The following is a 23,774-nucleotide window of genomic DNA, read 5'->3' as shown; positions in this document are numbered from 1 at the left end:
CACACACACACACACACATTCCTGGCCCCAGGCACACCACCCCCAGGGCACTGCCCCTTCCCCCTCCAATGTAACCAGAACAAATATTTAATTAGTTAAAGAGAGGGAAGCCTTTTGAAGTGAACAAAATTAAATATAATTATCCACAGTAAAACTTTCCCCACACAACCACACACAATCTTTTTTCCCTACCAAAAAAAAAAAAAGTTGTAGAATATTACATACAGAGGGACAACGGTAGAAAACTAAGTAGAGAAGAGACAAGCCAGAAAGCCTAGATGTGTTAATATACTCCCTTGCTTCCCTTCCATGTTTTCTGCTTAGCCTATTGGAAGGTGGGGAAATATACCTGACCCAGTCACCTGATGCTATGTCACTGGGAGCCTAACTTTTCCTCCAGTGAAATCTAAAGTCAAGGGTACACACAAACCTGGACATTGGTCCCTATCCCCATCCTGGTCAGTGGAAACTGGCAAGGGAAGTTTCTCTTGCCAGCAGCATTTTGAGGGTTAAGGATTCAGAGGGCTTGCAGGGGGCACAGAAGGTATGGATGGAGTCCCTTCCGGACTCCTGGGGCCCTGGATCATCTTGTATGTATCTTATGCCTGCAAAGGTGATAAGGTGGGGAATAAAACAAACAGTGTCAGAGAGGGGTCAAGGGTAAGGGCCCGGATAGTACAACTATCTCAACCACTGGGCAAGACAGCACCTCTCCCATCCTGCTCCAGCAGGAAGAGTGGAAGGTGTATGAGTGACCACATGATGTGTCAGGAGTTTGGAAATGCAGATTAATGGGGGCTCTCTCACACCTGAGTTTAAGGCTTTCTGTAACCACAGCCATCCCTTTCTGTCCTGGACTTCCATTAGCAGAGAATAGTCTCCATTTCCCCTAGAGGGACTGGAAAACAGGGAAAAGAACCAGATACAGCAGGGTCAGGATGCCTGACTCAAGAAGGGGGAAGTAAAGACAAGTGGGGCTCCCAGCTGGCCCCGCTTACACATCCCCAAGGAATCAAGGAGTCTGCTCCCATGGCAGACCTAGCAGCTTCTTGGCACCAGCACACCAAGGCGAGGGAACCCATAAACAAGAGGCTAGAGCAAGAAAAGCGATATGCACACAATGGGGAAAACCCTGCTTTCCCAGGCCTCTTTGGCCCTCAGCACGGTTACCTGATTTGAGAAAATCAAACCTACACTCTTCCAGTCACAAAATTTACCCACACACATTAAGAGACATAGTACATGTGTGTGTGTTTCTCTCTCTCACACACACACACACACACACACACACACCTGCCTTAGAGACAGAGACACCACATTCTGAGACACAGGCTGGAGGGGGGCCAGCAGAGCAGGGATTTCATGGGCATTGGGTTACCGGGAACTTGATCGGGCTTCTGCCCAGCCATCACCCGTTGCTGTAACTCTGACTGGACCCCCCAGACCCTCATAGGCGGTTGAAAAGTGGCAGAGTGTCTCTACTGGGGGTTTATGAACCCAGAGGGCTGGGAGACCAGAAGCTTGAGCCTTTGGGAAAGACATTGTCACAGACTCTAAGGTGTTGTTATTTGCCCTCAAGTCGGACCCAACTCAGTGACATCTCCTTGGGTTTCAGAAGTAGATTTGCCCAACCTTCCTTCCGAGAAGTGGCTAGTGGGTTTGAACCGCCAGCCTTTTGGTTAGCCGTCAAGTGTCTTAGGCACTATGCTACCAGAGCTCCCAGACTCTAAGTAATAACACAGTTTTACTGCCTCACAGTTTCAAGGATAACTGAGAAAGATATAAAGAGCACAGCGAGGGAAGAGTGACAGAGAGGGTCCCACAGGCTCCTGTCTTCCACTAAAGCCAGAAGGACTACAAACAAGAAATAGACGAGGTCCTGAATAGTCTTCCTTGCTGAAAACTTTCTTTCCAAGCAGCAACAGAAGCAGGTCAGGAACTAGAAGGTTGTAATCAATGTATGAAGCCAAAAAGAGGTGTGTCATTGCTCTGGGCTGCAGTATGGGCCCCAAAATTTAGAATTGTGGAAAAGTTAGGGGCAGAAGGCAGCAAGAATAGTGGTCCTCAGGCCTAGTCTGGCCAGTAGTTTGGGCTGCCTCCTGAGAGGCCTTAAGACACCCAAACACAGTACAGACCCCTCCTCTGTCACCAGGAAACTGAAGCCCCCAGGGTCAGGGAGCCATCAACAGGTTGAAAAGGCAGTTGTGGGACTGCTGAAGGGCACTGTTTTCTCCTGTCACTGGTCAGACTGAATTAAGAATCAGTGTGACCAGTGACAGGAGAAAGAAGAACCCCTTCTTCCCAGGGGGAAAGCTGGTCAGAGGCCTCTCTTAGGGGATGGGCTGTGGGGCACCAGGGGAGACAAGAAACTCTTTAGAACAGAGTCTGTGCAGATCACTGTACCGCCAGGGCCAACCCCTGAGGGACAGGGCTGCTGACAAGACTTTACCCTTCTGGGCCCCATCACACAAGCACAGTTAGTCAACCACTCACATTCAGGCCAAGTGACCCAAACTCTGGTATGGGACAGACCCCCACCCCAAACCCTAACAAAAATGTTGTTGGTGGGGTGGTGACTGCCTGTTGGAGGCTTTCCCTGATTTCTCTGGGAAGAGGGGCTCACTCCAACCTCAGGATTCTCAGAATTCTCTGTCCCTGAGTCTTTGCTTGACAATTTCAGGCTCTTGAAAGCAGGTTTTGATGCCAGGTGCCTGGCATGGAGAGAGAGAAACCCCCTAAGCCCACGCCAACGATTAGTCACATACCTGCAATTAACACACTTGCCAGCGCGCCTCTGGGCCAGTAATTAGCATGCTCGGCCCAGAAAACCAGTTTCACCAGCAGATCCCCCACACTCCACCTCCGCCACACACACCCCATAACGGTATAGGAGCCTTAGCCCTGGGGGGCCGGGACAGACACTAGGAGCCACTCCTTCCTGTTTCCCGTTAAGCACATGGACGCTCAGTCCTCCGTCCCGGGGTAGGCAGAGTGGGCCGGTGAAAAGGAAAAGCAGCAAGCCTTCACTCTTCCCTCGGACTCTACCACGGGACCCGTCCACAGCAGAGGCAGCGCCACGGGCCCACTGCCAGGCTGGGGTCTCTCGCGCAAAAGGTCCCCAAGCTTTTCTACTCCCCACAAAGGGGCGCCTGTGTCCCGAGCCCTCCACGAGCGGCCCTGCGTCCCCACCTCCCAGCCACTACCTGTTGCCCAGGAAGGCCACTCGGGGCTCGGGGCGGCGCTCCGCACAACGCCTAGGCGCCAGGCCAGCTGCCCCTCGGGCGGCGCTGGGGGCCCAGCCGCTCCCGCGAAGCGCTCCGGCCCGCCCTCCCCTAGGCCCTGCCGCCATGAGCGGGCCGGGCAGAGGCCCCCGAGCCAGTGGCAGCCGCCCCCAGCCCGGCTTCCCTCGGATCTGCGCCCCGGTCCCTTTCTCCTCCTCGTCCCCTTCTCCCCTCCTGAGCCAAGGCCCGCTCCACCGAGCCGCGCTGGAGCGGCCTTCAGTTCTCCCAACTTTTCCGCGATCCCTTCCGCGCCCACCCCAGTGCGCAAAGCCCCGGGCGCCGGGGCAGGGGTCCTTACTCACTCGGCGGAGGCGTCGCGGAGATGGCGGGGCCGAGAGCCGCTGCTCGGTCTCTTTTCTCGTCCAGGCTGCGAGCCCCCCCCACGCTCCAGCCAGGCTCTGCTCACTCCTCTCCTCCCCCTTCCGCCCGCCCGCCTGCCCGCTCCCTCCTCCTTCCTCTTCCTCCTCCCTCCGCCGGCCGAGCCCAGCCGAGCTGAGTCCGATCCCAGCCCGGGAAAGAAAGGCAGGCCGCGAGCTGGGAGACTGGGCGTGGGCCTGCGGCCGGGGCGGGAGGGAGGACAGCGAGCCCGAGTCTCCGCGCAGCGCGGCCGCGCCCCAGTCCCCAGTTCCCGGCTGCCGCTCCTTTTCCCCACTGGGCAGACGCCGGCCGCGGCTGCGCCCACCCTAATCACGACATAGGAAGCCCCCTGGCGAGGGAAGGCAATATGCGGGCTCCTCCAGCCACTCTAGTCTCTCCATTAAGGGTGAAATGTAGCCCGCGGGACCCCGGAGCAGATCCAGGTTCCCCGGGAGACAGAGCCCGAAGTGGCCATACCCTTGCCCCACCCTGCCTGCCCCCAACTGCGGTCTGCGACCTTGGCTACTCTGCTGCGGTCTCCCGTTCTCTCTACCCAACTGCTTGCAACACTTCCCACCTCCAGCCGCACTCGGCAGCGGAGGGAAGACGGCGGCCCGGGCTCCAAGCGGGCGCAGCCCTGAGGAGTCCAGTCCAAATGCCGCACGCCGAATCTGAGAGCCTCTCCGGAGTCCACGGCGGCAGCGGGCCCTTCTGACTCAACTGCCCTTCCCTGCGCAGAGCCCGCGATCCCTAGGGCGCCCTCCCAAAAAAATAGATCCCACGTTTCCACACAAGTACTATAGAACCTACCTTGAACAGCAGAGGACACCCTTACTTGCGCGCACATCCCAATGTAACAGTCTGAAAGAGTCCACCTCCAATTTTTGTTACGTAAATGTATTTGAGTTTTCAATCTCACTACGTTTATTGCTGTTTGTTTTCATATTAATAAGTGTTTTATCCTTAACGGCCTGGTAAAACTGACGTCTCAGGAAAACAAAATGTGTTTTTCTAGAAAACTAACTAGCCTTGGCTCCTGGCATGAACAAAGCATAACTAAGATGTGTTTGAGGGTTTGTATGGGGAGAGAGCCACAGTCTTTTCCTGAAGGTAGAGGTACTGCTGTCTGTTTTCTACCTTGATGAAATTTTGGCGTTTTCAAGGTGTCATAGTTGGAACCTCTAAAGGTATCTTGTTTCATGGTCTAGCTAGCTAAATTCAGGACCATGGTCCTAGGAGGGAGTGTGACCTCCCACTAACCCAGTTTGTGAGCCTGGCCCTCACCCCAGGAGCCTCTCCAGCCTTTTCTAGCCCCAGATCTGCCCGGTTTTCCAGTCCCCAACAACCCCTCCAGCCCTGCCTTCCTTGGTCTCTTCTGAACTCCTCCCTTATTAGCATATCTTAAATCTTTCTTTCTCTTTGTAACTTGCCCTCCAGCAGCCTTCCCGTTCCACAGTTCCCTCCACCTTTCCTCAGTGCCCTCCCCAGATTCCACATCTGCTGCACACCCACACAATCTCCCAGTGACTCCTCTTTGGGACCCAGCTAACTTTTCGGTCCTTCTCTAACCCCTCCTCCTCACCTCTGTCCTACTTGGCTCCCCTCCTTTAACTTCCAGATAGCTTTCCTAAATAGCAGGCTTTCTTATAGCTGTACTCTGCCTCCATCAAACCTTTTAAGTGCTTCCTCAGGAAGACTGAAGACTAACTTTTTTTTTTTTTTTTTTTAACGATAGCAAAAGGAGGGAAAGCTTTGGGGCAGAAGTTAGACAGCTAGGGCCTGAGAAATACAGATAAGAGAATGTACTCCTCCCCCAGGAGACAAGCAGAAGGTGAATGGAGAAGGGGAAACTAGGTCTCAGCCAGCGTTAAGAGGATGCTACCAATTCTGTCAACATATTTTGGACACACACACACACACACACTGCTGGACCAAAAGATTGTGATCACCACACTTCCAGCTCCTCCCCCTTCCCTCAGGGCTGGCATAGCCACACCCACAATGCCCCAACAACTGCCCGCCCTGCATGACTCACTTCCTCTGTATTGGCTGCTGCAGTGTCCTGAGACAGAGAATAGGGCACCACCAGGCCTTCGGCCCTGGGTTTAGGGATCTGAGCAGGCTTCTGGGACAGCAGACACAGAGCCCGAGTTGTGGAAGGTGGGTCTTCGCAGATCAAACTGGCCTGTGCAACACAGAAGCCTATTTGGGTAAAGGAGTAGAGTCTGGCTAGTTACCTGAGCAGAAGGGATTCAGGTGCCAGGAGTTCAGGGAAGAAAAAAAACTTACTGACAAGGAATCTCTATGTATTCTGAAATCATGCAGTGCAAATTATGGGCAGAAAAGCCATATGGTGTGTGGGATTGAAGAAGCATTCATGAGCCAACAGCTGGGCACTTTGTAATACTGCTTACCCCATTTTTCAATATTTTGCCCATAAAATCCAATATTGCAACTTGAGGCTTGAGTTTTTTTCTTCAGTACTTTCAGCTTGAGAAATGCCAAGGGTGTTCTTCTCTAGATTTTCTAACTCCAGATCTTTGCACATTTCCTTATAAATATTTTGTCCTCTCAAGCCACCCTTGGAAATTTTCTGTTCAGCTCTTTTACTTCATCCTTTCTTCCATTCGCTTTGAGTACTCTGTGTTCAAGAGCAAGTTTCAGAGACTCTTCTGACATCCACTTTGGTCTTTTCGTATTTTCCTGTCTTTCTAATGACCTTTACTTTCTTCATGTATGATGTACTTGATGTCATCCCACAACTCATCTGGTCTTCAGTCATTAATGTTCAATGTGTCAAATCTATTCTTGAGATGGTCTCTAAATTCAGGAGGGATATTCTCAAGGTTGTGGTTTTACTCTCCTGGACTTCTTTTCATTTTCTTCAGCCTCAATTTGAATTTGCATATGAGCAATTGATGGTCTGTTCCACAGTCAGCCCCTGGCCTTGTTCAGTCTGATAATACAGAGTTTCACCATCATCTCTTTCCACAGATGTAATCAGTTTGATTCCTGTGTATTCCATCTAGTGAGGTCCACATGTATAGTCACCATTTATGGTGTTGAAATAGGTATTTGCAATAAATAAGTCATTGGTCTTGCAAAATTCTATCATGTGATCTCTGGCATTGGTTCTATCATCAACACCATTATTTTCCACCTACTGATCTTTCTTGTTTCCAACTTTCCCATTCCAATCACCAGTAATTATTAATGCATCCTGATTGCATGTTTGGTCAATTTCACACTGCAGAAGTTGGTAACAAAATCTTCAGCTTCTTCATCTTTGACATTAGAGGTTGGTGCCTAAATTAGAATAATAGTCATATTAACTGGCCTTTCTTATAGATGTATCAATATTATGCTATCATTGACAGCATTGTAATTCAGGATAAATCTTGAAATGTTCTTTTTGACGATGAATGTGATGCCATTCCTTTTCAATTTATCATTCCTGGCATAGTAGACCACATGTTTGCCTGATTCAAAATGGCTAATGCTAGTTCATTTCAACTCACCAATGCCTAGGACATCAATCTTCATTCATTCTTTTTCATTTTTGACAACTTCCAATTTTCCTAGATTTATACTTCATACATTCTACACTCCAGTTGTTAGTGAATGTTTGCAGCAGTCTTCTCATTTTGAGTCATGCTGCAGGAAGCATCAAAAGAAGATGGAAGGGATACACATACTCACTGTATCAAAAATAACTGATCGACATTCAACCATTTCAGGAGGTAGCATTTGATCAAGAATCAATGTTACTACAAAAAAAAAAAAAGAACCAATGTTACTGAAGGAAGAAGTCCACACTGCACTGAAGGCATTGATGAAAAACACGGCTCCAGAAATTGACAGAATACCAATTGAGATGTTTCAGCCAACAGATACAACACTTGAAGCACTCACTTGTCTATGCTGAGGAATTTGGAAGAGAGCTACTGAGCCAACCAATGCTAAGATTCCAGTGCTTTGGAATTTGTGCCCATTCCAAAGAAAGGTGATCCAAGAGAATGTGGAAATTATTGAACAATACCATTCATATCACAGGTAAATAAATTTTGCTGCAGATAATTCAAAAATAGTTGCAGCAGTGCAGAACAAGGAACTGATAGAAATTCAAGCTGGATTCAGAAAAGGATGTGGATCAAAGTATATCATTGCTGATGTCAAGTAGATCTTGGCTGAAAGCAGAGAATAACAAAAAGATGTTTACCCATGTTTTATTGACTATACAAAGGGATTAGACTATGTGGATCATAAAAAATTATGGATAACATTGCAAAGAATGGGAATTCCAGAACACTTAATTGTGCTCATGAGGACCCTATACATAGACCAAAAGACAGTAGTTCAAACAAACAAGGGGATACTGCATGGTTTAAAATCAGGAAAGGTGTATGTCAGGGTTGTATTGTTTCACCATAGTTATTCAATATGTATGTTGAACAAATAATCTGAAAAGATGGACTATATGAAGAAGAACACAGCATCAGGATTAGAGGAAGACTCGTTAACAACCTATGATATGAAGATAACACAACCTGCTGAAAGTGAAGATGATTTGAAGCACTTGCTGATGAAGATCAAAGACTTCAGTATGGCCTTCAGTATGGATTACACTTCAACATAAAGAAACAAAAATTTTCACACCTGGACTAATAAGCAACATCATAATAAATGGGGGAAAAAAAAAAAGACTGAAGTTGTCAAGGATTTCCTTTTACCTGGATCCACAATCAACACCCGTGGAAGCAGCAGTCAAGGAATCAAATGATGTATTGCGTTGGGCAAATCCATTGCAGAAGACCTCTTTCAAGTGTTAAAAAGCAAAGATGTCCTTTTGAAGTCTAAGGTACACCTGACCCAAGCCATGGTATTTTCAATTGCCTCATATGCATGCAAAAGCTAGACAATGAATAAAGAAGACAGAACTGATGCATTTGAATTATGGTGTTGGCAAAGAATATTGAATATATCATGGACTGCCAGAAGAACAAGGAGCTCTGGTGGCACAATGGTTAAAGCATTCTGCTGCTAATCAAAAGATTGGCAATTTGAAACTACCAGCTGCTGCAGGGAAGAAAGATGAGGCAGTCTGCTACTGTGAAGATTTACAGGCTTGAAAACCCTATGAGGCAGTTCTACACCATGGCTATGAGTTGGAATTGACTCCATGGCATAGGTTTGGATTTTTTGTCCAGAAGAACAAACAAATCTGTCTTGGAAGAAGTACAACCAGAATGCTCCTCAGACCGGAGGATGGTGAGACTTCATCTTACGTAGTTTGGACATGTTATCAGGAGGGACCAGTCCCTGGAGAAGGATACCATGCTTGGAAAAGCAGAGGGTCAATGAAAAAGAGGAAGACCCTCAAGGAGATGAACTGACATGGTGGCTGCAACAATGTGCTCAAACACAGCAACAACTGTGAGATGGTGCAGGCCTGGGCAGTGTTTTGTTCTGTTGCATGTAAAATCAGAACCAACTCAATGACACCTAACAAAACGCCACTGTATGCCACCCAGAGGGATCCCAAATCAGCCATGCCTTATCTGAATGAACAAAACCCTGAGGAGTTAGGAAACCTGGATTCTGGTCTTGGGAAGTCACTTAGTCTCCTTGAGTCAGTAAAGAGAGGGCACACTAGTAAACAGGCTGTCTCTAAGATCTCCAACTACTAGATCTTCTCATTTAGAGCCTGGGAGGTGTTAGCAAATCTGAAAATAACCTCATTCTGGCCCTGGAGCTGAAAAAACAATAATAATAATAATAAAAGGAGTAAAACTCCACTAAATTCCAGTGAAGCAATTATAAATGCTATGCTTCTCGATAGCACATAACAACAACATGCTTCTATCTTATGACTGGGGTTCTGTCTACCTTCTTTGAATTCAGAGTTAATCTTGTAGGTCTGCCAGGAGTCCTTTGGAGAAGTTGGGACTAGGGAAACAAGGGCCCTTGCCCTTCCTTCTCCCCACCCCCACACCCCTGGCTAAACCTGCTTGGCACATGTGGCAAGAAGAGACTCTGAAGGGCACAGAACCCTGGGCTGTGGAGCTGCTGTCCTACAGTAACCCAGCTTAGGAAGTCTCCTACATGTGTCCTGAGATCTGTATCAACTGGATTCCTTGAATAGATGTTTACCTGAGGCTCTTTCCAGACCCTATCAGCCCACCAAGTCCACCCAGGAAGGAGCCTTCCGTCCTGAGGAGAATGCATCTCCGAACAAGTGGGGGAAAAGACTGGCCCCTGGATATCTGGGGGTGGAGCCAGAAGCTCAGAGACCTCAAGTGGCTGCTAGGGACTGGAGCCACTCAGAGGCTGCCCATGCCCTCTTGTGGCTAGTTTGGGGATTGGCAAGAAAGAAGCTTTGGAAGGGAGCCAAGGTTGGATTTAGCCATAAGGAACAGTAATAATAACAATTACCATTGTAAAAGATTACTATAACAATATTTATTATGATGGATTAGCTAACATTTTGACCATGTGTACTTACTCTATATATTCAGCACTCTTCTAAGTGTTTCATACTTACTGATTTATTTAATTCTCACAACAAACCTCCTTTTTGACAATGAGGAACTGAGCACAGAGAGGTTAAGCTAATGCCCCAAAGTCACACAACAGACCAACATTTTAACACAGCAGAATCTTTGCTTTTAACCACCATGATGAAAATGAACCTCATTTTCCAGTTGCCCCGTAAAATATAGGACCCCAGTTAAATTAGAATTTCAGATAAACAACAAATAATTTGTTAGCATAAGTATGTCCCATACAATATTTATGCTATACTTACACCAACAAATTGGTATTTATTAGAAATTCTACTTTAACTTGGGGTCTTATATTTCGATTTACTAAATCTGGCAGTCTTAATTTACAAGACACTTTTCTTAGCTAAGCGACATCACACATGTTAACTCATTTAATCCTCCCAGGAAACCCACATGCCCATGTCTCTGCCCCCACCTCAGTATTCTGCCAATACTCCCATTTTTTCAGGTGAAGAAACTGAGATACAAAGAGAGGAAGTGACTTTCCAAGGTCACAGAATATAACAAGTGGCAGAGCTGAGGATTGAACCCAAGTTCTCTGATTCTAAAATCCGTACACATTTTCCACTTTAATGGGAAAGAGCAGTGAGGCACAGTGATTGACACCACGTTACTCTCCCTTCATGGCCTTCTCCCCAGGCCTGATCTGCTCTGTGGAAACATTGCAGTCTCTTCCTCTCGGAATATAAGAAAACTGGTGAGGGCTTCCTGGGTGTGGTGGTTATGTTTGTATGTCAACTTGGCTGCGCCTGGTTGAGTGGCTGGGCACCTGGATGTAGTATTCCCCATGATGAAACTGGCAATCAATTCCATGGTGGGATCTACCACAAGCAGCTGAGTAGCTGCTTTGGGTATGTGGTCTGCTTCCTGTATATAAGAAACAGCTTTGGGAATGGTCTCTAGCTTATGGCACCTTGAACACTGCATGTAGCCATTGTTCAGCAGCCTGCCATGCTCTGTGGACCTTGGTACTTACAATGGACTTGAATTTATAGCCTGCTGTGTGGTTTGGTAACATCGAGACTGTGCCATTTTATTTGTCGACCTTGGGCTTGTTAGCTTCAGCAGCCAGTAGCTGCCTGAGTGAAGAGATGCCTCTAGCTTCAGGGGAACAGCAGCAAGAGGCAGAGCTGAAGCCCAAGGTCAAGGGACTTTCACACAGCCCCTAGAGCTGGCACTCCGAACTTTTAGCCTCCAGAACTGTAAGAGAATAAACTCTTGTTTGTTAAGGCCTTACCATTTGTGGTATATTCTTGTCAGAGCAGCACTAGGTAACCAGAACACTGGGTTTGGAGAGTGGCCAAAAGCGAAGACAGTTTTCTAGCTTCTGTGCCCAGCCTCTACCTGAGCCCTCCAAGGAAGCAGAAAAAAAGACTGTCTCAGACCCAACGGAGCCAGCTGTGAGGTTTGAGCAACTCCTCAGAGACCCATGAAGCTCCCTGGGACTGTTCACCTGCTGCTCTCTGTACTGATAGCCTAAAGCCCAGCTGCTGGAGTTGCATCACTTGTCACTTAAACAGCCCTGGCAGCCAAAAGAAAACAGAAGGAATCTAAGAAACCAGGGCTCAAGGAGTCTCCCCCATCTTCTTGTCACCTTTTGGAAGCAGGTGCTTCCCTCCTCAGGAAATATCTTTGCATTTTTCTCTCTTGACTCTGCTGATCTGCTGTCACCCTCAAACGCCTGTGCTCTTCCTAACCTACTCAACTCATGTAAACAGTTCCCGAGCCTTCCCCACCCATGCTGGCTGATTCTAATAAGGTAGTCTTCAAGGGAGTTTCTGGGCTGGGACCCCCTCTGGGGTGCAGGCTGGGGTGCCCTGCTGGTATGTGCCCTGACAGGTTTTTCTCTATCAGCCTGGAAGTCAGCTGGGAGCCTGTCTGACCTGCCCCCCAGGGAGCTGGAGCCTGAGGCAGAGCCAGGTCAGAAGCTGAACTTAAGAGACTGGGCCTCTGTGGTCCCACCTGGCCCCACAGGGGAAGCAATGCACAAAGCCTTCTGTGTCCAGGGCTGAGCTGATGTGAGGTCAAGCCAAGTTCACTGGAGTGGGTTGAAGCCCAGTTCCTAGGAGGAGAGATGCTGGACGGGAGGTGTTTGTATGTGGGCCCCAGTACAGCCTGGTCCTCTCCCACGTCTGGGAGGGGCCAGAGCTGGAGACTACAGCTGGGCTGGTCTGCAAGAGAGGTCATCTGACTGGCTGCTCCGCCTGGGCTGCACACACCCCTTCTTCTCCACCAGGCCACACAGGAGCTGGTGCCCACATAGCTACACCACCAGGTGTGACAGCGGCCACCTTGTCCCAGCACCTCTGGGTAAGTGCTGGACCTGGGCTCTTATATGTGTGTAGAGGGGAGGGACAGACTTGTTGATAGCTTGGGGGAGGGAAGAGTGAGTTTTCTTTTTCCAACACGAGTGCCTACTACTCCCTCAACCAGGTACTCATGTACTTAGAAGAACACATACATCAGCTCAGAGACTGTACCTACTAACCTAAAGATTCTAGCCTGAGACTCCAAAGGCGAAAGGCAGACAGCAGGTAAGAATTTTTGTGGGAAAGTTCTGGGGGTTTCGTTGTAGGCTGGGGTTGCAGGCGGGGAAAAGTAGTGTTAGGAATTATTATCCACCTCCTGCCCCACTAACCTTCCCGCTTCACAACTCCTCTACTCTGCTCCAGGATCCCTTCAGCTGAGATCTCAGGCAGGCCATGGAAGGAAGGGATGACTCAGACCACAGAAGGAGGGCATCCATCTCAGGCGAAGGGTGGGGAGCCTTGGGACCAACCCTGGAGTTGGGGAGGGTTTGGTGGGTGTTAGTTCTAGCAGCATCCTGGGCAACTGAAGGAGAGGGTGAGAGATGAGGAATGTGGGGGCTTTCCTCTTACCCTTCCACGTTAGCCCCAGCTCTGTTTCCCAAACTTGCCAAGCAGGTTGATTCTGCCTCTCACCCCTCATCCCTACAATAGGGGAAATGAGCACGAAAAGGTGGCCCAGGCTCCAGGGTCTGGGGGGTCATAAAGAAGCCCCACAGGGCTGGGAAATTCACCTCAGCCAGCTTCTGTTTCCTTTCCCAGGGCAGCCAGTTGTACCATGTCTGTGACCACAGGGAAGACAGGGCCATCCCTGACCCAGGAAATCCTTGGCTACCTGGGTCTTGCCAATAAGGTAAGGAGCTATTGGGATTTTAGGAATATATATTTTTTAATCAACTCAAGGGCTGTGAGAGGGTGGGGAAATAAGGAGGGGGGGAGGGCAGGCCCAGAGGCTACACTGAAGCACAGGGGAGGGGCGTGGGGAGAGTAGTGGTGCCCTCACTTCCTCCCAATCACTCTATACTATTACAGACTGCAGCTTGGGGCACTCTGGGTACTCTCAGGACCTTCCTGAGTTTCAGTGTGGACAAGGATGTACAGAGGCTGCTGAGGGCCATTGCAGGACAAGGTGAGTCCCTCCCCCTGTTTCCCTTGGGGATTACCTATTAGAAACAGATCTATAGGCCAAGAAGGAGTCAGGGAGGAAGAACTAACCAATGCTCAACAAATGTTTGTTGAATGTCTTAATTCCTGTATGTCAAGTATTATGGTAGGTGTGTCTTAGAATTCTCACAATACCCTAGTGAGGTGAGTCAATAACACTTATTTCCATCTTACAGGTGAGGAAACTAGGGCTCAGTGAGGTTAAGAGGCTTGCTCATGGTCACACAGCTCATAATGGCTGTGCTGGGATTCTAATCCAAGTCTGCCAATCCCTGCAAGCCACATGTTCCTACCACACCAGGCCATCTTTGCTTAAATTTGGGTCCAATTTACCTATTATTTTGGCTTCTTATTTGCATCTTCTTTGGAGCTCTGGTGATGTAGTGCCTAAAGCATTTGAGTGCTAACCAGAAGGTTGGCAGTTCAAACCCACAAGCCGTTCTGCAGAAGGAAGACTGGGCGATCTACTTCCGTAAAGATTTTCCGCCTCAGAAAACCAAAGGGGGTCATTGTGAGTCAGAATCGACTTGATGGCAGTGAGATTGTTTTGTTTTTGAGATCAAATGGAAGAGGGGGTTGAGGTAGCCCCTGATCCTTCCTTTCTTGGCCCTTTCCCAGACCTTGTTCCCTCCTTCTCTGGAGGCTCCCAGTCAGTGGAGTAGGGGATTCCAGCCCTGTAAGGACCCTTGTTGGGCTATGATCAGCTTATAGCCCAGCCCCAATCTTGGTTCAGGCGTGGACCGCACCACCATTGTGGATGTGCTGACCAGTCGGAGCAGAGAGCAAAGGCAACTGGTCTCCAGAGCCTTCCAGGAGCGTACCCAGCAGGTGAGGCTTTGATTTCTCAGGGATGAGAAGCTCCCTAGAGGACTTGGATTATAGCAACCACAGCTGAGGCCAGCCCTTATCCCCTGGCTGAACAGGGCTGGTGCTTTAGGCCTGAGGTGAAAACTGGCCAAAGATAACAAGAAGCACCTAAATCTTCTGAAACCACATACTTCCCCCTCACCTACATCTCTGCTATGGAGACCGTTTATTGTAGGACCTACTGAAGTCCCTGCAGGCAGCACTGTCTGGCAACCTTGAGAGGATTGTGGTGGCTCTGATGCAGCCAGCAGCCCAATTCGACGCCCAAGAACTAAGGACAGCTCTGAAGGTACCAGGAGAAGATACTTTCTGGGATGTCTGAGGATACCACTGAGGAAAGGAGAGAGGGCTGACTGCTTCCCTTTGTCCACTCTGCTAACTCATCCCATATTGGCTCAAAGGGTCTGGCCCGTGCCCCTGAGAAGTGGTCAGCATCTGCTCTCTGCCCCTACATCTGCCATCCTAATGACACAGAGCCTTCCAATTTCTTGCAGGGCTCAGGTACTCCTGAGGATGTGGCTGTGGAGATTCTCGCCACCCGAGCTCCACCCCGGCTGCAGGAGTGCCTGGCAGTCTACAAACATGGTAAAGCATGTAGGCAAGGACCTCCAAGAGCTGAAATGGAACCCATCAGACAGTCCTACTCCTTTGCCACACTCCCTATAAGACAAGCCACCTGGGAACCTATCTGCCCAAATTTTGTTCCCTTGGGGTCTCTCCCTTCTCCCCAACTAGTGCCTCAGTCTCCCCAGGGGAGACAACAGATGTGATTATTAAGGAAAGAGAGGCAATGATTAACCAGTGTAGTCTGGGGCTCCAGGGCAGATTCCAAAGTAATGACAATGTAGGGCTCTGTGACAGTCCCAAGGGTACTTATGTCTCCCTCCCAGCCCCTTGCTCTTCCTGCCATCACACCATAAACCAGGCTGAAAGGAGCCTCACTGCAGCCTGGGGAAAAGGTGGGGACCTGCTGTCTAAGTCATAGGTGTCACCTCTCAGACCTCTGCCTGCTGGCCCTGCCTAGCTGCCAAATGCCTCACTCACCCATTTATAACTAGATTTTCCTCATTCACATTTTAGCACCATCACCCCTTTTCTTCCTTCCCCAATTTTCCTTTGGTGTCTAATCTTGTCCTGTTTTCTTTTCTTTTTTTGTTTTTCTCTGTTCCAGTGTATTTTATTTCATTTTTTTTTTTAATTGTGATTTGGGTGAAAATTTACAGAGCAAATTCCCTTTCCCTACAGCAGTCACATACGCTTTGTCTCATGACATTGACCACAATTTACCACAATGCAATAGCTCCCCTCCCACGTCCTCCTGATAGTTGTCTCTTCCCTGTGTCCATCCCTCCATGCACTCCTGCCCCCTGAGCTGTCCCCCTGTGCATAAGCAGCCCTTCTTTCTCCCATGATTGTTCTCTCCAAGGAGTGTATCTACTTCACATAAATGTTCAACTCCTATTTGGCCTGTTTTCTTAATCTCACTCCTACTTCTCTCTTCTTGCTTCTGTTTTTCTCTTTTCCCTTACTTTCCTGCTCTTTCCCTTCATGTCCTACCTCTCACATCATTTTTCCTCTCCTCCAATGAGGGGCTTGGCTCTAGCCATCTTGCTTCATAATATGGGCTTCCCCATCCTCTCTTTGGGAGGGAGCTCTGGTAGTGTACTGCCTAAGGCACTTGACAGCTAACCAGACGGCTGGTGGTTCAAACCCACCAGCCACTCCTCGGAAGGAAGGTTGAGCAATCTACTTCCATAGTGATGTCGCTTTGGAAACCCAAGGAGGGGTCGCTATGAGTCGGATCCAACTCCACGGCACATAACAACAACAACATCCTCTCTTTACTTCCTGGCCTCCACTTCAATAGGAGATACCTCCTGCCTGTAGCAAGTTACTTTGAGATGAGGCCAACCACCCTGATCCTCATGGTGCATGGGTTACTCTCAACTTAGAGATGTTTTCAGGGGTGGCCATGATGGTGCTTCTACCCTACACCTGGGAAGAAGCAGCCACCAAGCTACTCTAAGCAGGAGATGGCAGAGATAGCAGGGCATAGTAGATCAGGCAGTTGAGGTATCCACCTTGGGAAAAATCAGGAAGATTCAGAGAACTCTTGACCCCACCCCAGATTTCCAGGTGGAGGCTGAGGAGGACATCAAATCTAAGACCAGTGGCATCTTGCGGGACCTGCTCCTAGCGTTAGCCAAGGTAAGGAGGATGGGCCTCTAAGGGAAGGGAGCTACACTCACCAGTAGAGACAATTGCTGTGGTATAATGGACAAGGGAGGGCTTAGGGTTTTTTTTGTTGGCCTGGATATTTATCAAAAGCTGTCCCTCAAAGAGTCCTGAGAACAGTTTCTCCTCTTAGGGGGGTCGTGAGAGCTATTCTGGGATCATTGATTACAACCTGGAGGAACAGGATGTTCAGGTGAGCAGAGGGTTAGGGAGTTTGCACAACCATGCATAAGACACCCTCCCCTGTCATATCTCAGAGGCTATGTACCTGTTTGTCCTGCTAACCTGTCTGTGGAAGGAGTCCTCAGTGATAGGGATGGGGGTGTCAGGTAATGACATACCTGAAGCTTTTTCACTCATCTAGCCTCTGATTCCTGAATTCACAGGAAGTGAATTCATCAACTGACAAATTCTCCTCTCATGGCAATTGGGTGGAGAAGCCATCTCCAGGCCTTCCTTAGAAGATTATCCAACTCCTTGGGTGTAAGGACTTTTCCAAATTGGGGAATAGATCTGTTAGGGCAAAAACCCTCTTTCAGCCCCTTTCCTTGTTTTTTTTAAAAAAAAACTATAAATGAAAACAACTAATTTACAAATTCAAAAAACTTTCTCTACTTTTTAATTCCATGTCATTGTTGTAATGATGGATTCTGAGAACATAACCATGGCTCCTCAGCTCCCAACCGATGATCTGACCAAATGATGCTTGTGAATCAAACATCCCCCAGCTATGGTTTGGGGAGGAATTTGGCAGAACTAGGAATTTGGAGAAAAAAATAAACCATTGTCTTTCATGCCTACTGGGTTAAGGAGCTCTGGTGGTGTAGTGGTTAAGGTATTTGGCTGTTAACTAAAGGTCAGTGGATTGAACCCACCAGCTGCTCTCTGGAAAAGAAATGAGGCAATCTGCTCCCATAAAAATTTACAGCCTTGGAAACCCAGTGGGGGGTTGCTATGAGTTGGAATTGGAATTGACTGGGTGGCAGTGAGTTTGTTTTTTGGGGGTTAGGACAGGACCCTCCCACCCCCAAATCCCCAAGTCTACATGATATTAACTTCAGTGTCATCCTCATCTCTAGCGAAGGCTGCCTGTGTCCTATCACTCCAATCCCTCTGCTTCATGTAAGGAGTTAACCTGAGAGAAACATCAAGGTTTGATGGAGGAAAGGGCAGTAGGGCAGAGCGGTTTGGTCATCATGGCGCCACAAGTCAGAAGAGGTGGCTAAGGAGCAAATCAGGGTTCCTGACCGGGACAGAGTTCTGAGGCTCCTGACTAACAGCACAGGACCCAACATCAGAGCTCCCTCTTCCTGTGTAAGTGCCAGGGCCAGGTTGGTTGGAAGAACCCACACTGTGAGCCAGGGATTCATCAAGATTTTCCCCAGGTATCAACTGAGTGGGACCCTGCCCTGAGAGAGCTGTCCTTCCTCTTTACTGATTCACTCTGTCCTCTCAGGCATTACAGCAGGCTGAAGCACCTAGCAGAGAGGGGACATGGGTCCTAATTCTCACCCAGAGAAGTTGTGAACACCTGGTCCGAGGTACACATAAGCCTTCTTGTCCCCTAGCTTGCTCTAATGATGAGTTTTGGCTGAGTCAGGTGGGGAGGGCTCATCCTTCTGTGTGATAATTAACCCTCCCCTGTAATTTATCTTTCCACCTCCTACACATACTACAAAGTGTTTGATCAGTATCAGCGGTACACTGGGCAAGAGTTGGAGGAAGCTGTTCAGAACCATTTCCATGGAGATGCCCAGGTGGCTCTGCTCAGCCTAGGTAGGGGCCTGCTCAGGAAATTGGGGTAGGAGTCTCTCCTGGGTGGCAAGTTGTGGCCCTAGCTACTTCTCTCCATCTTTCCCTCTTTCCTTCCAGCCTCGGTGATCAGGAACACACCACTGTACTTTGCTGACAAACTTCACCAAGCCCTCCAGGTGAGAGGGACATCCCTTCCTACTCCCTTTGTAACAAATACTTGATGGGGAAAGACACTCTTGGGTAAAAGAGAGGATGTTCCAGGTTGCTATTAATGTAACCATCTCATGTATTGTTTGCAAGCATACAGTAGTTCTCTTTTCCTGGGTTTATAGACTACCTTGTCAACTGGCATATCTGGGAGCTATGTTAGAGCTATTTGAGTGGACTGATACAGGCACTAAACCTAATTTGGCCCCATTAATGGCCTGGTGGTCAAATGTAGATATGAAGGTGCTCTGTAAGCAGTGTCTTCTCTAGTTTCAGTTGTTGCCAGAATAATAACAGTAGTAAGACTAAATGACATCCACTCTGGAGATTATCTTTCAGTCACACAATAGACAGAACTATAAAGTTAACAATAACACCCATGAAGAACGTGCTCTTCAGAACAATCAACCTTATCAAACCAACGGGGCAGCATTTGCCCAAAAACAAAGTTCAGAAGGCAAGAAGGGGCAGGAAAGACGGGTGAAGGAAACAGGAAATGTCTCCCAGGGAGAAGGTGGGAAGAATGCTGTTACATAAGGGGATTGCAACTAATGACATGAAACAAAATTGTTGAATGGAAAACTAATTTGCTCTATAAAGTATCACACAAACCACAATGAAATGTTAAAAAAAAAAAAAAAAACACCTTAAAGAAAAAGGAAGAAATGACAAGAGCCAGCATTTCTTAGGTGCTCATTCATCATCGTGTGCCAGGGCCTGTGCTGGGCATGTTACACACATTTCAATAAATCTTCACAACCACACACCAGCAGGTAAACAATATGACCCTCATTTTCATAAATGAAAAAACTGAAGCACAGAGAGGTTAAGTGCCTTGCCCAAGGGCACACAGCAAGTAATTCATAGAGTCTTCTTAGAAAACACATAATGGTCCAATAGGACATTTAACTGCCATGTGTCAACCCATTGTCAGCTATACCATAAGTCCTCTTCATGCCCAGGGCCACTTTTCTCTATGCTGTGATCAGACTTTGTTCCAGATTATCCATACTTAAATTGCTGACCTTCGTTTAAGTAGTTTCACCAACAGGATACGGTCGTTCTGTTCATGAACTAGATCTCCTACTAACAGAACTGCCCCCAAACCTAAACATAAAAAATGCACCAAGTTAGATAATATGCACAATTTGAAGAAGATAAAAGTTTTCGTCTTGGCAGATGCAATAACCTTCTGTTTACTGGCTGAGAAACCATCATGCCTTGGCCAGAGCTATTGAAAGGAGTACATATAAGCACATGTTCCAGAGATTCCTACCTTGACAGTAGGTTATTGTCCTTGCCCAATAAAGCCTGTGCTATTATAACGAAACAACACTAAGATTCATTTGAAGAGTTACGGTCATCTGTCTAAAATTGTCATAAAAACAAACTTGTATCCAAGAAATAAATGGTGGTAATATATATGGATTATAGGACCCACACTCTTGGATGTAAACCATAGATTTATTTTAGAAGTAAGAGTCATAATAATAATATAGGCCCATTTATCTGAAAATTTAAAAAGGGAAAAATCAGGATTCTTCTGTATTACTCTTTTAGGAGAGATATGGGAAAGTATAGATTATGTAGCGTTTTTATTCAGAAAAATAACCTTCAGCAAAGGCTGACTCAGGACAAATTTGGACTGATGTGAACCATATAATGAATGTTCATTATGAAGATCCTAGGGCAGTAGGAGATGCCCAGGGCATTCTGAAGCATCAAAAAAATAGAATTATGTTTAATATAGCTTTGATGTGTTGTGGCTAGCTGTTAAGTTGATCCGACTCATGGTAACACCCTGTGTTACAGAGTAGAACTCCTCCATAGAGTTTTCCTGGCTTTAATCTTAACAGAAGCAGATCACCTGGCCTTTCTTCTTCAGTGCCACTGGGTAGGTTTGAATTGGCAATTTTTAGGTTAGCAATATACACAAACCATTTGTACCACCTAGCTGTAGCATAGTGCCTAAGGCACTTGACTGTTAGCCAGAAGGCTGGCAGTTCAAATCCACCAGCTACTCTTTGGAAGGAAGGTTGGGCAATCTACTTCTGCAGTGATACTGCCTTGGAAACCCAAGGAGGGGTCACTATGAGTCGGATCTGACTTGACGGCACAGAACAACAACAAGGACCTAGCTTTAGCGTAGAAGGTACTTTATTATATTCAAATTCTTTGAAAATAAATCTCCTGTAATTGGTATAGATGAGAAATACCCCAATGAGTATATTCAGTTAATGAGTGATCCCCCAATTATATAACTTTGATGTAACACAAGTTGGAAGAAGAGAAGAATGAATATTAGGGCCCAATGGGCAATCTCTGTAACAATACAAAACTGATGCTATGTGAAACTTAAAATTAAGTAACCATCAGGTCTATTGACAATTAGGTAACAAATGCAAATGAAATATAGTATCCTGTTTTCACTTCATCATTTTGTTTGTTTGTTTCTTCATGGGAGTTTATGACCTTGGGCATGCCATAAGTGTGTGTTACAGGAAGTGCTGGGAAGGGTCTCATAAGTCAAGTGACCATACTAGGAAATGGTGACAGCACCAGTGCTCATTTCATGGCACAAATGGGATTTCTGCAACCATTATATAAAGGCCCATGTATCTGAAAATTTAAAAAAAGGAAAAAGTCAGGATGCTTCTGTACTATTCTTTTATGAGAGATATGTGGAAACATAGATTATGTAGAATATTATTTAGAAATCTCTCATAATGACACATCACTCATTAAAATAAACTATGAGTTTATAATTGATTGTACCTCTATTATTTCTAAACTGAAACTTCCATGATTTTAACAAAAAGGCAGGAAGTACAGGAAGAAGGCAGTGATGTTGAACCCCAAGGGTCTAACCACAAGAAACGGGTATGTAAAGATAGGAGATGACATGGCCCTAGTGGGTCAGGATCAGAGCCAGAAGTTACATGGCTCTAATACCTAGCAGAGTGCCATCAGCTCAGTTTGAGTGATTGCATCCTCTTTGGATATTCACTAACTTGGAAGTTAAAGAGTCTTCCTGGTTTTCATGCTGGCAAATCTTTTCTAGCCTTTTCGGCATAACTGTCTTTGGCACTGCCCACCTCTGAGCTCTGCAAGAGAGAGGCTCTAAGTTAGTGACAGGGTCAGAAGACACATGTGGGAGGAAGAAGAGAAACATGCTAGCTTTCCCCACAGGGAACAGATCTTGCCTCCTGCTTCATCTTCTAGGAGCACTGCAGAGATAACTTTTCCCTTAGATAATGTATACTTCTCTTTGACTTCTACAGCCCTTCCACTTCCTCTAATAATTCACCAAGCCATCCAATCCCTGCTCTCAGTGAAAATCTTTCTAACTACCACTCCTCCGTTTCTTCCTTTGCCAGGAAACTGAGCCCAATTACCAAGATCTGATACGCATCCTTATCTCTCGAAGTGAGACTGACCTCCTAAGCATCCGAGCTGAGTTCAAGAAGAAATTTGGGAAATCCCTTTACTCTTCCCTCCAGGTGAGACTTGGCAAGGTCTTGTCCTGGAGCCCCAGAGCCTCATCTCCCATCTCCCTCACCTCCCACTTCCTGCAGCTCATTTTTGTGCTGGGCATTTTTATGCCCTGGAGAACTCTTAAGTCCTTGATTAATTTAGCACAGAGCTCCTGATATCAGGGAAGATCCTTCCCCCACACCCCAGGCAAGTTATGAACAAGGACAAAGGAGGGGACTGAGTGACTGGGCCATTGGTGGGTGATGGGTCTTCCTAACTAACACTTGTCTCCTCTGTCTGCAGGATGTAGTGAAAGGGGATTGCCAGCCAGCCCTAATAGGCCTATGCAGGGCTGAAGACATTTGAGACCTCCCTGTCCCCCACCTTCACATGACACTCAAGAATCTGAGGTTCCTGAGTTTGGCTGAGCCTGCAGACTACCACCTAGGCCTCCAAACAGGACAACCCTTCCCTGAGCATCATGACCCCTGGCTTCTTGTTGAGGCTGGGACTCCAAGTGTCTTTTAAGTCCCTTAATCTCTCGTCCCAAAGTGATGTCTGCACCTGGCTCTGTCTTGGGTGTGGGGTAATGGAATCTCTTTGATGGTTTCTGCCCTACTCATCCTTCCCATACCCTTTTAGGCCAGCACATCTCATTGGTACTTGAATTCTTTTGGTGAATGTCACTGTAGTTTGTGTTTCCTGATTGAAGTTTGGGTGGAGCAGGACACAGGCTGGGAGGGAGCCTTGGAGTTGGAGGTGCCTTTGATGTGCACTTGGGTATTCAAAAGAAATCCTGTTTTGGGCCCAGTGCTGCAGTTATCAATACCCCTCCCTTACTTCTCCTCCCCCACCTCCATTATTTCTTCTCCAGGAAATTTCAGGCAAAATAATTGAGAAACAGGCAGCAGAACAAGTCAGAAATGAGGATAAATATTAAAACGAGTTGTTGTTGTTATGTGTCGTCGAGTCAGACCCGACTCATAGAGACCCCTCCTTGGGTTTCCAAGGCAGTATCATGATGGAAGTAGATTACCCAAACTTCCTTCTGAGGAGTGGCTAGTGGGTTTGAACCACCAGCCTTCTAGTTAGCAGTCAAGTGCCTTAGGCACTATGCTACCAGAGCTCCTATTAAAATGAGAGGGAGGTCCAAAGTAGCAAAGGGCAATCTATATGAACTGGGAAGCTGAGGGTCAGACTGCCCTCCCCAGCCAGGGAAGACCTGAGTTAGCAGGCAGCACAATCCCAGATTCATCTATTCAAAGCAGGGACTTAGAAACCCACCCCCCCAAATTAGAGCACGAATATTTCCCATAGAAGGAGCCCTGGTGGCACAATGGTTAAGAGCTGGGCTGCTAACCAAAAGGTCAGCAGTTTGAACCTACCAGCTGCTCTGCAGGAGAAAAGACCTGGTGATGTGTATTTGTAAAGCCTTAGAAACCCTATGGGGCAGTTCTACTTTGTCCTATGGAGTCATTATGAGTTTGAATCAACTCAGCCACACACAACATTTCCCATAGAAATAAAAAAACCCAAACCTATTGTCAATGAGTCAATTTCAACTC

The 23,774-nt window shown here is 47.3% G+C and overlaps 1 protein-coding gene across 1 annotated transcript; it reads left to right on the top strand.

The window, feature by feature from the left end:
- The first annotated feature begins 13,285 nt into the window (after positions 1-13,285).
- On the top strand, positions 13,286-22,575 carry ANXA9 (annexin A9). The gene is made up of 12 exons (XM_007950919.1): positions 13,286-13,360; positions 13,540-13,636; positions 14,405-14,499; positions 14,714-14,827; positions 15,033-15,123; positions 16,667-16,746; positions 16,907-16,966; positions 18,230-18,314; positions 18,454-18,549; positions 18,646-18,704; positions 22,113-22,235; positions 22,513-22,575. The coding sequence occupies exons 1-12, from the start codon at positions 13,286-13,288 to the stop codon at positions 22,573-22,575; spliced, it is 1,038 nt and encodes a 345-aa protein (XP_007949110.1).
- The last annotated feature ends 1,199 nt before the right edge of the window (positions 22,576-23,774 follow it).

Source organism: Orycteropus afer, unplaced genomic scaffold (genome assembly GCF_000298275.1).
Source record: "Orycteropus afer afer isolate SDZICR_OR568_19922 unplaced genomic scaffold, OryAfe1.0 scaffold00290, whole genome shotgun sequence".
Classification (NCBI taxonomy): domain Eukaryota; kingdom Metazoa; phylum Chordata; class Mammalia; order Tubulidentata; family Orycteropodidae; genus Orycteropus; species Orycteropus afer.
The sequence above is the reverse complement of the archived record's forward strand: the minus strand, read 5'-3'. Positions and strand labels throughout refer to the sequence as shown.

Coding starts and splice junctions, on each gene's coding strand:
- ANXA9 (XM_007950919.1), top strand. CDS start 13,286: ATGTCTGTGACCACAGGGAAGACAGGGCCATCCCTGACCCAGGAAATC. Junction 14,828..15,032: donor AACTAAGGACAGCTCTGAAG/GTACCAGGAGAA, acceptor AATTTCTTGCAG/GGCTCAGGTACTCCTGAGGA. Junction 18,705..22,112: donor AACTTCACCAAGCCCTCCAG/GTGAGAGGGACA, acceptor TTCCTTTGCCAG/GAAACTGAGCCCAATTACCA.